This window comes from Scleropages formosus, chromosome 4, assembly GCF_900964775.1.
Source record: "Scleropages formosus chromosome 4, fSclFor1.1, whole genome shotgun sequence".
NCBI lineage: Eukaryota > Metazoa > Chordata > Actinopteri > Osteoglossiformes > Osteoglossidae > Scleropages > Scleropages formosus.
The window spans coordinates 19,002,909-19,016,392 of NC_041809.1; the positions used below are offsets into that span (position 1 = coordinate 19,002,909).

At 45.5% G+C, this 13,484-nt stretch overlaps 1 protein-coding gene across 3 annotated transcripts in view; it reads right to left on the reverse strand.

Moving 5' to 3' along the window:
• robo3 (roundabout, axon guidance receptor, homolog 3 (Drosophila)) overlaps nt 1–13,484 on the reverse strand; it is a 125,876-nt gene that overhangs the window by 45,601 nt on the left and 66,791 nt on the right. For all 3 annotated transcript variants that reach the window (XM_018755447.1, XM_018755446.1, XM_018755448.2), the window contains exon 2: nt 6,463–6,789. In XM_018755447.1, the coding sequence (XP_018610963.1) occupies nt 6,463–6,789 (327 nt within the window). The remainder of the gene's footprint in view (nt 1–6,462; nt 6,790–13,484) is intronic.

Genomic DNA, 13,484 nt, shown 5'->3' on the forward strand with positions numbered 1-13,484 from the left:
CGGCTCGCCAAATCCCACAGGTCCAGGTTTCAGAGTGGCGCGCGCCTGTCTGAGAGGGCTAGAGTGCAAAACTCAGGAAAAACTTCCAGAAGCTGCCCAGTAGACAGTTCAACTCAGAAAACACATGCCCCCATACTCGACCGCACCGAACGAGGTTCAGGGTGCATGTTGATGACACTCACCACTTTTAAGATGAAAAGTCACATTTGGTTGTTGGTTCTCACTGTTTTTAAATGTATCTGTGTATTCATGGCAGACAGCATTCTCCCAGCAAGAAATTAGCATTTTAGGACATGGCGATCTGACACTACTGTTGAGTCTTGAGCTAACTATGTTTCCAACATAGGGTTCCAGAAGTCAGAAGCATCCAAATACCATTCGCAGACACTCTATGTTCATTCAACATATACTAATGGTTGGGGAGGGGAGTCTCTCCCTTCTCAGATTACAGCATCCTATGTTAGACATCTGCCTTTATTCATTTAGTTGTCACTTTTCTCCAAAGCAACTTACAGCGTTAAGCTACTTACAAATGTTTACCCATTTATACAGCTGTGGGTATTTTTTACAAGAGCGATTTGGGATAATTTTTTTCCTTAACGGTACTACAGCAAGGGGTGGGATTAAAACTTGCCTTCTAAGGCCAAAGGATGTGGCTCTAACCACTATGCTATCAGCAGTCCCTACAAACAGACCACAATATACAGTAAACACAGATTCAACAGCTTCAACAAAGCACCAGTGTGGGGCACCTTCAAAAGAGATTGCTACAGCGGTAAGGAACATGGGACCAAACCCAAGATTGTCCCACTTGGACTATTCACCACCAGTGTATGTTAACCACACTGTGATTGGAGCCTGTCATTGTGGACATCTTGTGGACATCTTCTCCAGACATTCAAGCCTATGAAAACTACATTTGACAGAAAAGTTAAGCTCTCTTCTTGGCCAACATGCATTCATGGGAGACATGTGAAGTGGGCGCAGAACAAACTGGGAGCGAATGCTGTAAATGGCAAGTAAAGGACTCCAGATTCTCTCCAGCACACAGGATTAAAAAGCAGCCAAAAATAAGATGTACTCCATGTAAGCCCACAAAAGCTACCTCTGTCTGTCCTGTTAGTGCTGTTTAACATTTAACATTCTATAAATTGGGACACGCATCGTGCTACGCATGCTGAAACGTTAGAGTACTTTATATTCTGTATTTTTAGACGTCCAAAAGCCTTCCCTGCAGCTCACTAAATGCACCAGGCGGTGGGGCCTATCTGAGGCTGTACTAGAAAGTTCCAAACCAACTTTCAAATGGCCCCTCTGCTGGCAGCAAGACTCGTGGGAGAACAACAACAAAGATGGAATAATAATTAGAACTGCAAAAACGCTGTCGGATGAGTTGGCACAGAGGGAACTTAAAACAGCAAAAAATGTTTACTGGGCTAGACCCAGGACTGTCTTTACTTTCAAAGCCAAGATCAGAAACTGGAAGAAAAATACCACTAGCACACTAGTATTTTAAGGACATACTGAACTGTTTTCCCCCAACAATCGGAATGAGTTTTCGTTGACGATTGTTCACGTTTTTTCCATGAATGTGTGCAGAGCGAGGGCAAAGAAATTGTGTCAGTCTCTCCTGAAAGAAGATTTATATCTAGCGACGCTGTGACCGCTCAACCAACGCTCCACACCCATTTAAGCAATTACAGCGAGTGAGTCAGGGAGCAGATAACGCCTGGTGAATATCCCTCAGTTGCCGTAAGAAGCAGTCATCTGTGCCGATAATTTTCTACTCTTGATTAATCACAACAGCCTATTCAGGGCCATATTGTGCTCTTCAGCCTCTTCAGTGCTTCCGTAATCTCAGACACATGGAGGCACCCAGAGGCAAAGCGGGACAGGAACAAAGGGCGTGCTTCTCAAAGCTCTTCCTCTCCCACCTGTTGTCCTCTAAGCTCCGTTGTGTTCCCCCACCACCCCTCTGCGCTTCTACCCCATCCGAATCTCCGAGCCCTAACCACCCCCCAGGCCACCAGTGCTTGAGCCTAGGCCAACCTCACATTAACCTCTAGGCAAGTCTGATGAAATCATTAATCACAGGATGAGTGGGGGGGGGGGGTGGGTGGACAGTGGGACCACCAGGGGGAGGGTGGGGCAGTGACTGCAACTCTAGGGTTAGCCTTAATCCTGTGTCTGCTCACTCGCCGCTTCATCCGTCTCTCACAGGAAGTCCTGATACCTTAAGGATGTCAAGAGTTCAGGTCAGATATGTAAGAGCCTAGATGAATATGCTTCATTCCGCAGCTTCAGTTCACATCCCGACAATGGGCTATTCTGTGTGAGGGTGAAGCAGCGAGTAATCCCAAATGCAGACAGAAACCAATTCCACGTGATAAGTAGTGCATTTGTGCATGATAACGGGTATTAACAGGATTATTTTCTATATGTACAGAATAGAAGACAATGAATAGTTTTTATCAAAAAACAGATACATATTTTTGCTGCTATGCATCAGTCATTACAGAACATTTTTCTCCAAAGTAACTTGCGATTTTAAACACACACACACACACACACACACACATTTTCAGAACCGCTTGTCCCATACGGGGTCACGGGGAACCGGAGCCTAACCCGGCAACACAGGGCGTAAGGCCGGAGGGGACACACCCAGGACGGGACGCCAGTCCCTCACAAGGCACCCCAAGCAGGACTCGAACCCCAGACCCACTGGAGAGCAGGACTGTGGTCTAACCCACTGCGCCACCGCACCCCCGCACCCCCTGATTTTAAACAACTTACAACTATTTACCCATTTATATATTTAGATATCTGGGCAATTTTTAGTGATCAGTTGAAGGTAAATACTTTTCTCAGGGGTACTACAGCAGGATGTGGGACTGGAACATGGGTCCTCTAAGTTCAAAGACAACAGTTCTAAGCACTGTGCCACCAAATTCGTTCACTGAAATGCAACAGATGTCAGTGGAGAAAATATCAATACTCATGACTTTATATCATATGTGCATATGTGGTATCAAAATTACTATCACATAATATAGTATCAATAATATTAATCATGAATTGAAAGCTACTTATTTTCAGAACACATTACAGCACCAAAATAGATATTCTATGAGATGTACATTGCTTTAGAGAAAGGCATCTGCTAAATAAATAAATGTAAACGTGAATGTAGATACAGCAATAAGTAATTGCTGCATATGCTTTTCTATGCAACTGCATACCAAAGAGAAGAGAGCATTAATTATGGCTCCTTCTCCTTGGTCATTGTCACCAACGTGTCAGCTGCATATGTGGGCACAAGGCCTGGGGGGGGGGCTGTAACAATGGTGCGGTGGGCATGGGAACCCCATCTGAGTGCATTGCCATGGGGGTTAACTGTGGATGTGGTTGCTGGTGTTCAGCCATCTGGGAGAGCTGTTGATAAAACAATATTTAATTGTTGGTCTACCACCTTGTTGGGGTTGGGGAGCTCCGTGATCTATAGTGCTCTTTGTCAATCCACAAACCTACAAAACTCAGTATCTTCTCTTCCCTTTATTCTGCAGAAAGAGGGTTGTCGTGCAGCTGTTTCTGTGCCTCGGCAAGCGGGATTACCCAGGGTGTGAAACTTGGCTGGGTCCCCACCCCCTGCCCGGCGGAATAGAGGGGAAGGGTCAGATCTTGCCCTTCACTTGTTCACTCGGCACATTCCCCTCAGGACAGCCGTCCCTGGCCCTCACCTGTTTCCCTCTGGAAAGCAAATCTGACCTCCAGCTGACCTTCCCTCCCTCCCACAGGCCCTGTTTCAAACTTCTACCACCCTGCAGGGGTGTATGTGGGCAAGCTGATATGTAAGAAAGCAGCTTTAAAAACCTCAAAACAAGCACAGAGATTCAGTCCCAAATGTGTACACATACACACACGTACAGACATACTTGCACGCAAACAGAAACATGCCAGGGGAAAAGCATGGCTCAAGAGCCTATTTGCTGGTGGCAGATGGGAGGTTTTTGAAACATGCCCCCCAGCCCCGCCCCCCGAGGCCTGACCAGATCAACAAGCTGTCAGGTGCAGAAAACCCAGGTTTTCATTATCAGCCTCTCTGTTCCGTGGCCCCCTCTGTGAGGAGAGCCACAGTGTGTGGCAGTTTGTGTCTGGGCGCTGTCTCACACAGCATTGCGCCAAAAGGCTAGACAGATCACCGCTCACAGGGTCCCTGGGGGAGAAAGAAAAACAAAAAAAACAGCCCCGCACACTGCCCCTCCAGTACGGCTCCTAAGAGGCCACGTCTGGCCCCAGATTCAGGTTGTCTCCAGCTTCACTGCATGCTCATTCTGGCTGTTCTGGTGCTGAGAAAGTAATGCCATCATCAGCAAGCCACATGGCCGTGTGAGAGCAGGGGTGGAGAGGCATAGTGGAGGATGCTCCTCAGACCTGCTGGTGTGGGATTGCCATGTGGACGTAGCGGGAGACAATGGGTACACATTCTGAAGCCAGTTACAAAGGGGGGCCTTCAGCTATCTTCTTCGAACCAGGAGGCCTTCCTCCATCCACCAAAGGCCTGGCCTACAGAGTGGACCTTCGCAAAACCATTTGTTGCAGCGACTCACGGAATGAGGCCATACAAGTCGCATGAGTTCTGACAGGAATTACAAGTTCAGAGGCGGCGGCGGTGGCCATGAGATCTGCATAATTATTACACAGAGCAAGGACACTTGCTAATTAAGTCAGAGTTTTAATTAAATACAGCTGCACCGGCAAGAATTCCACCAGCGACCCTCCACACTTTGGCTGTGCGTATATTTCTGTTACTTCCAAAAAGGTTAACAGGTATCATACCTGCGACCTCATGCTCAGCTCTTCCGTCACACTTGCCTATTAAACACACATTGGTACAGACTGCATCTGACAAGCAAACAGCGGTCTCATTAAGGTGATCAACGCTAGGAAGTGTGCGGAGTATAATGTGGCCAGGAGGAAGGGCATGAGCAGCAGAGCTCTGCTGTAGGTACCGGAGAATGCCGGACGAAGGCTGCAGAAGGCAGCGGCAGCTGTGAGGGAAACCACAGCCTCTGTAAGGAAGACACCAAGCACAGTGACCAGCTGACTTCAGATCTCATTCCATGAACTCGGTTTCACCCCCCAACTAGAACAATCGCTCTCAGTTCAGCTCATGTCTTCAGTGACAAACACAAACTCCTTATTATCTCATTTCAGACCCTTCAAGCAGACAGCCTTTATACGTCTAATATGTAATACCGTGGTCATGTGCAATACTGTACACTCTGACTGTGCAACCACGCAAACAATGAAAAACCTTACTCGCGTCCCCAAAATTGTCAGCTTAAAATAAACACTTAGAAGCAGTGAATAAAGGACATGTATCTGTGTCACAGTGGGCTTCAGTGGTGAGAGTTCAGTAGTTCAGCCCTCAGAGCTGCTTCCTTTAAACACGACCCATGTCTGCAGTCATTAAGTCAGAGACCACTCTGTTAAGACTCTCTGTTAACCGTCTAAATCAAAGGAAATTATCTGTGCATCTGTTTATACACATTTCGAATCTTCAAATAAGCAATTAAATTCTGCCTGAATTTTCAGTAAATTTGGCCAACGTGGAACTGTTTTTCCATTTACTACATAATTAATAATATATGGTACTTAGAGTTTCAGGGGCTGAAATATCTGAATAATACATATTTCATAAGTGGCATGTAACAGCTGCTTTTAAATGAATTCCTTCAGTAATATTATTTATTTTCAGGAGATGTATGTTTTATATCTGTACCATTTCAGTATTCAGAATTTTCTGACTTTCGGTTTTCTAATTGTGAATTACATTAAAAAAAAAAAAAAAAAAACTATATTTGAAATAAAGATTTGAAAAATAAAAATGTCTTACAGAACAAAACAATTTTGCATGCAAACTCAGATTTGGAACAATACCAGCCTCTTCTAGGGCACATATTTGTAACAAAGTGTTTGTCCTCTACTTGACAAAATTTGTAGGCGAAAGTGTGTCAAATAATAATAAACCACCCTGACATACGCAACTAAAACTGTTATGACAAACAGCAGAGATAATATATTGGCGCATAATTTGACTGTAAAATGAAATGGTTTTGTTGCACTATTGAATTAGAGAGTAGAAGCTACCTGCTGGCCTTCTGTTCAAACCTGGAATGAGTCCACGACAAGCATTCTACTGAGCTTGTACTTTTGGCCCAGCATCTGCTAACTGGAACAGAACCTAAGTCAAGCTCCACGGATTCCCTTAGTTTAGCATGGTCTGTCCACGGTAATGAGCACAATCAAATCACTTCTCCGCAACAATAATGATCTAATTCAATTCCTGCTCTTTATTTAAAAGCGAGTGCACTTTAGAGAGGCCTTCCTTCACCTGCTCTGCCAAAAGATGCGAGCGTGACCTTGCCTGTGGTAATGTGAAGAGAGAGGGTTACGTACTGGCGACTTCAAGGGAGGCATTACGGCTGACAGCCTCCCCTAGGTAATTGCGGGCCACGCACACATAGACGCCTTCGTCGGGTTTGCTGCGGCGCCCGTGCACGATGCGCAGGAAGAAGAGCGAGCCGCTGGGCAACAGCATGCGATGGGAGCGGGGGTCCTCGCGGTCCGTCTCCACCCGCTCACCGTCCTTGTACCACTCCACAACGGGCGCAGGGCGACCCTCTGCCTTGCAGTTGAGGGTGGCCGGCTCACCCTTGGACACAATCAGATCTGAGGGGTGCTCCACAATCCGCGGGGGGGCGTCTTCCAAGCGTGGTCGGGAGCCTGTGAGGAGGGGAAAAGGTGTTACACACCGTAAGAAGTGACCTCCTGGGTCTGTGCTACACTGAGCAAGCCAGTGTCTACAGTAAACACACAGCTATGAAGTTCTTCCCAACACTTTCCCAAGTCTAACTCAATAGCAAAGTATACAGTCTATTCACCAAGTATCTTCTGAAAGGCTCAAATTATGTTCTTAATGTCATGCATTTTTCACAGAAGAAGAAAGGTAGACATTCCCTCTTGGACAACGCTGGTACAGAGGTCAGCCTAAAATGAAAAGGAATTCATTTCAGTTTTCACACTTCTGGAGTTTTTCTTTGAAAAAAAAAAGGGGGGGGGGGGGGACAGGTAGTTATTGCAGCAGGGTTTTGATGGCTCTTTGAAATGACTCTCCTCCCTGCCAATTTGAGTGACGGCATGTTGGTGGTACAATTACGAAAGAATAACAACAGCACCGACGGAGCCTCTCCCAGAAGATATCTTTGTGCAGGGAAATGGCGACAACACAAAGATGCACCAGGTTGTGCAACGTAAATCAAAATAAATCCAAGATCAGGACTCGAACTGGCAAAATGATTTATTGACATAGGAGTGCTGTGTTTACGGTTTACCTCTACCACACATTAGACACCTGAAAAAAACCTAAAGTTAAAAAAAGCTATACAAACTTGACATTTTAAAGCCTACTATCTCAAAAAACAGCACACTTTCATTAGCTATAACGGCCTTTTAAGTTTCTTGTTCATTCTGCCCCTCATCACGTTCCCAACCCTGTCCTTCCGTGTTCTACGTTTATAGCTGTGAGCAGTGCTGTGTGTTAGGATATACACTTTCTGCTTTCCTGGTTGGCACAGGTGTGAGACTGACCCAACACACACCTTGACAATGCTGATAAGGTCGTTCAAACCCAGTGAGCGAACACCCACCTCATTCGGCAAATCCTCACTACAGTGCTAAGAACAAAATTCTGCTGCTTTTTTGATGGTGAAGATGCAAAGAACTTCCATGGCTATTTACTCACGCCGACAACATTTCCTTTAAGGATTCAAGCAGATTTATAAAACTGCAGGAATTTACATTCTAGTATGAAGATACAAGGAAGGGATGATGGATATTTCATCTGAGGAGATTTTAAATGAGGTTCTAAGTGATTACTATTCAAGCATCATACGCTCCAACATAATTCTTTAATTTTTACTTTAAAAAAATCTCAGCATCTAATCAGAGGATGTCTGTGTAGAATGTTGTCTTTCAAAGAGCTCAGGAATAGAAAATAGGTCATTCTTCACTTACGGCACCATAACTTATTAATATGGTTATTGTGAAGTAACTAACTCGTTTGATTGGGGATGACTGTGGTGAGACACTGAGTCCTATCAGCCCACGAGATCCTGTCTCCAGCAAAAGTCAGCCATTAAAATCCATCCGTGGGCTAAACACTAAAAGAGCGCCTGGGAACCTATTGCTAGACAATCAGATGTGGAAAATGAACACGACAGTTTCGCAGAGTACCTCTACCTTGAGCAAGGGGGGGCGTTGTGACTGCAGACATCAGACTAATAGCTTTTGGGAGATGCATACATAACGATGAACAGACTTTGGTTGGTAGAGGGAACTGGGGAAAGCCAGAAGGACGAGGAACCGAGAGCTGCTTTATAAATATTACAGTTGGGCTGGTAGGACCTGGCCAAGTGGAAATGTTACACAGAGGTTTTTAAAGGGGAAATGGCAGCAGGAGACTGATATAAACTGCCGCCAGGGCAGAGGCCCATCCTTTGCTCCCTGGGTGGCATGAGCAATCAACCCGCAGAGAAGCCAAGAGCCGACAAACATGGAGAGCCCACCCAGCCACTCTCTCCTAGGACCTTCTAACACCTGGGTTTACTACAAAGGAGGTAAACAGGTCTGAGCACAAGCTTTCACTGCAGCTGAAGAACCCAGAGGGTTCTAAGGCTGGCACTACTCAGTCATTCACGAGTACTAATGCTGGCACATGTGGGGAAAGTAAACGATAATCAAAATGCCGATTCTGGGCCAAGTAAATAAGCTGGAGGTGTGTGAAGGGCAGCTTTTCAAATGTGTTTGGGATTTATTTCTTGCAGGGCCAGAAGCCGGAGCACGCCGACGACAGATAAGAACTGGTCTTGTTGCTTTTAAGCCTTGTCGAATTTCCTAAGTGATCCACCTTCAGGGCACCGAGGACTCGGCAGGTTGTGTTCCAAGAGGTCCAAAGATACTGAGCAAACCTGAACTCAGCCAGAAGGGGATACTCAAATTTCATTCATTTGTCAGTGATTTAGGACAGAGTGCAAGGCAGACAGCAAATATATATTATATGTACGCACCCACACACACGCAAGTGGCCACTTTATGAGGAACCCCACTGTAATACTGGGTAGGACACCACTTTGCACTCAGAACAGCATGAATTCTTCATGGCATGGATTCAGCAAGGTGCTGGAAACATTCCTTAGAGATTCTGGTCCATGTTGACATGATTGCATCATGTAATTGCTGCAGATTTGTCAACTGCACATTCATGCTGTGAATCTCCCGTTACACATTCCAAAGGCGCTCTACTGAATTCAGATATAATGATTGGGGAGGAGGCCACTGAAGAGCAGTTTATTCTTTGTCATGTGCATGAAACCAGTTTGAGGTGACTTGTGCTTTGTGACATGCCGCATTATTCTCCTGGAAGCAGCCATTACAAGACAGGTAAAGCGTGCCCATAAAGGGATGGACCTGGTCAGCAACAATACTCAGATAGGCCGTGACATTCAAAGGATGCTTAATTGGTATTAGGGGCCCAGGATGTGCCAAGAAAACATTCTCTACACCATTACACCACCACCAGCAGGCTGAACTGTTGACACAAGGCAGGTTGGGTCCATGGATTCATGCTGTTTGCGCCAAATGGACCCTACCATATGCAGGTCGCAGTAGAAAGTGAGATTCATCATATAAGACGAGTCAATCTTCAACTATCCAGTTTCCAATTTATATCTATACATATATTCATTCATTTTCATAAACCACTTTGTCCTGGCCAGGGTCAAGGAGGTTCAGAGTCTATCGCAGTATCACTGGGCACAAAGCTGGGGGGCACACCTTGGATAGGACACCGGTCCATTGCAGGGCAGCCACACACACTCACTTTTCCAGTCACACACCATGGGCACTTTAGAATCACCAGTCCCCCCTGAACTACATGTCTTAGGACTGTGGAAGGAAACTGAAGCACTGAAGGAAACCCACACAGACACAGGGAGAACATGAAAACTCCATAAAGACTGCGCCAGATGTGAACCTACACCCAAGCCGCCCCTATATATAGTGTTGCTTGAAAGTATGTGGAACTCTTTGTCCCTTAGTTTTACCACGTAATGGCTATTTAATAAGAAGCAGTCATTCTCATCAGACATAATAGGTGTGTAATTACCAATTCCATATGTTGCTTTAGAGGAAATCATGAGTTTAGCAGAAAATGGAAGTGGCGCAGGTGCAAAAATAAGTGAACTCCAAGTTGGTAAGCAGAATCAGGTGTGTAAATCATAATCATTTATTCATTTTCTTTGTTTTAAATTTGATAAAAACTAAGTTTATTTTAATACTTTGTATAAGAACAATGGTGATCTCTATAGGGTTCACACTTTCAAGCAGCACTATATACATTGCATCTGCAATTTAGTCACAAAAGGAGAACAAACTCATCTTAGTTCAGTACAAAGACATTTACAACTTGCAATAGACAACTTACAAATCAAAACTTATGGTGGCAATGAGAGATAAATGTCAGGAACGGCCTCTGGGGGGGGACTCAACAGTCCAACACTTCAGGTCCCTTGACTGTTTCTATTTAAAATGTTAGTGTTGTCTGTATTTTCAGATAAATATTTCTTCCTTCTTCAGAATTTGTGAGCTGCCAGAATCTGGTCATGCTCAACTTAGTAGCCTCCATTTTGGTTTACTGACACAGTCCACTCCCATACGCACATACTGTCTGAAACCACTCATCGCAAGCAGGGTAGCAGTGAACCGGAGCCTAACCCAGCAACACAGGGTGCAAGGACACACCCAGGACGGGACGCCGCTCCATCGCAGGGCACCCTAGCCAGGACTCAAACCCCAGAGCCACCAGAGTGCAGGCCCCGGCCAAACCTGCTGCGTCACTGAGTCCCCCTCACTGCCATATGGACTCCACATTAATGTAAAAACCCTCATAGCTGTACAAGCAACGGACATTGGCCCCACTTACACAATACTCTAGATCTCCGTTGATGTGGATAACCTCTCAGTAACCAACAGCCTCCACCATAAGATGACATTTTAAAGCAAATGTACAAACTGTCTTGTAATCTGCAAGCATTTTGCAGAAAGAAGCCCTGCTGCGACTGGTAAAATTAGACGGGAATCAGTTTGCCACATATGACCCTGCCTTCATGGTACACACAATGTAGGAAAAAATATAAGAGCTACTTGTGTATGTAAGTGGAAGAGACATGTAATTACAGAGAAACCTGAGGCCTGTGTGCTGGTCTGCTGTAAGTTCAGGAGCACCAGACCAGTGCTGCGACGCTGACAGGGCTCAACACCATTTTGGCTGAATGCGCATTGGTAGAGCCAAACTTGTCCCACAGCAGAGAAAATGAAAAAGGCTGGAAATGCTGAGATGCTGATCCTCGGTTCTCTAGAAAGGCACGGCAGGCAAGGGCTGACCGTGCTGTCTCAGACAGAGAATCGTGCCAGCGCCAGTGGATCGCACTGTCTTCTGCCAGCTGCCCCTGTGCTGCAACATCTCCCAGCTGCCAAAATGGACTTTTAGCACCAAGCATGTTCAGGGCTTAGGTGGAAAAAGGTGATTTTTTTTTTGTTTAAAACCACAAACTCTACCAAGTGACACTGACCAAGACTTTCAATGCTCATATTACATAGGACCACAATATATTTCTGCATAAACACGACAGACAATCCAAACTTTCAACATAACATATGTTCTGTGATAGAGACCATATGTTCAGTCCATGTCTTAATTAAAATTAATTTTCTCATCATAAGCAAAAATTGTAAAGAAATTACTTATTGAGCATACTGTCAGCAGCATACAGTCTTAAAGTGTTTTCATTGCAAAACTTGTTAGTATATATACAGTATATACAGTACAAACATACATGTATATACATACAGCATCAGTGAAAAAGCAAGGTGCTGGAAAACTAGTTTTTGTTCACAAGGCATTCAGTTTGATCAGGAAATTAGCCGACTTGTCTTCCCAGCTCTTGTGCAGCAGTTCCCAGAGATGTAGGACCCTTATGGGTTGCTTTTCCTTCACTCTTTTGTCCAATTAGCCCGACACAGGTATTGCCCAGGTTGGCCATGTGTACTCAGACTTTTGACTTCTATGATACATGTAGATGAAAGAGAAATGTTTATTCAGTGAAAAGATGGGCAAACGCAATTCTACTGGAACAAAACTAAAAGCAGATACTGAAGGACATTCTTAAGGCCATTCCCTTCCATAAATTCATGGTCTCCCGTGCACTAAGAGGTGATCATGTGTCAGGGGTTTCAACATTGTGCGACTCCTGGACAATAACTCTGAAAGTTCATTGAGAGACAAAGAACCAATTTACACACACATACATACATACAGACACATTGGCTGAAACCACTTGTCCCAAGCGGGGTCATGGCGAGTCGGAGCCTAACCTGGCAACACAGGGCTGAAGGCTAGAGTGGGACGGGACACACCCAGGATGGGACGCCAGTCCATCACAAGGAACCCCAGACCCATCAGAGAGCAGGACTCAGCCAAGCCCGCTGTGCCACCGTGCCCCAATCCCCCCGGAGAACCAGTTTAGTGTTTTTAATTTTTTGACGTAGAACTACATCTTTCTCCTCACTAGGTGGTGGGGGGGGGGGGGGGGGTAACTTGGGAATTGACCGTCATGTAAAAATGCAAACCGGCATGAAAAAATGCAACCCCCTCTCACCGCTACAGCTAACAAATGAAAAGACACAGAGAGATACTGCATATACTGCTGGACAGAGGAAGAAACACCGCATCACACGACATATGAATAGCCGCTGCCAGTTCAACCTGAGCGAGCTGGCAACATTGCGAAAATGTCCCACATTTGGTTCGTTATGGAGTTATCATCACGTTCGAACCATGTCATAGCGCTGACGTCAGCACCTCAGTTCGTTGCTAGAGAGCCGCTCTACCGGACACGTATCGCACCAGCAGGAAAACCTTCATTTAGGCCAAGGTAGGAGGCCTGAATGCGGATCATCGAATTAAACATTTCAAAGATGCCCAACAAACACGACGCAAAGTATTATCGCAACCGACGAGCTGCACTTAAGGAGCAAGCCGAGGCCTCTGGGATTCGAAAGACACCAGCCAAGATACCTCGGAGCCGCAACCATCGACTTCTCGCGCACCCGACATCACCGTGCAGCATGAGCCCACGGACGTGGATGCAGCAGTGACCGACCTGATATCTGGGCCGAGTGGGTCGGGGCTCACCACCCACACGTAGTTCTACGTAAAGATATGCAGCACAGTAAAGCAATGCACCTGAAAAATTAAAAAAAAAAAAAAATTCAATTAATCAAGCCAGACCTTGAACTCCCCCACTGTAACATTTCCTGCTTAACACAAACCTACATAAATAACCAGTATTACCAAAAGTACA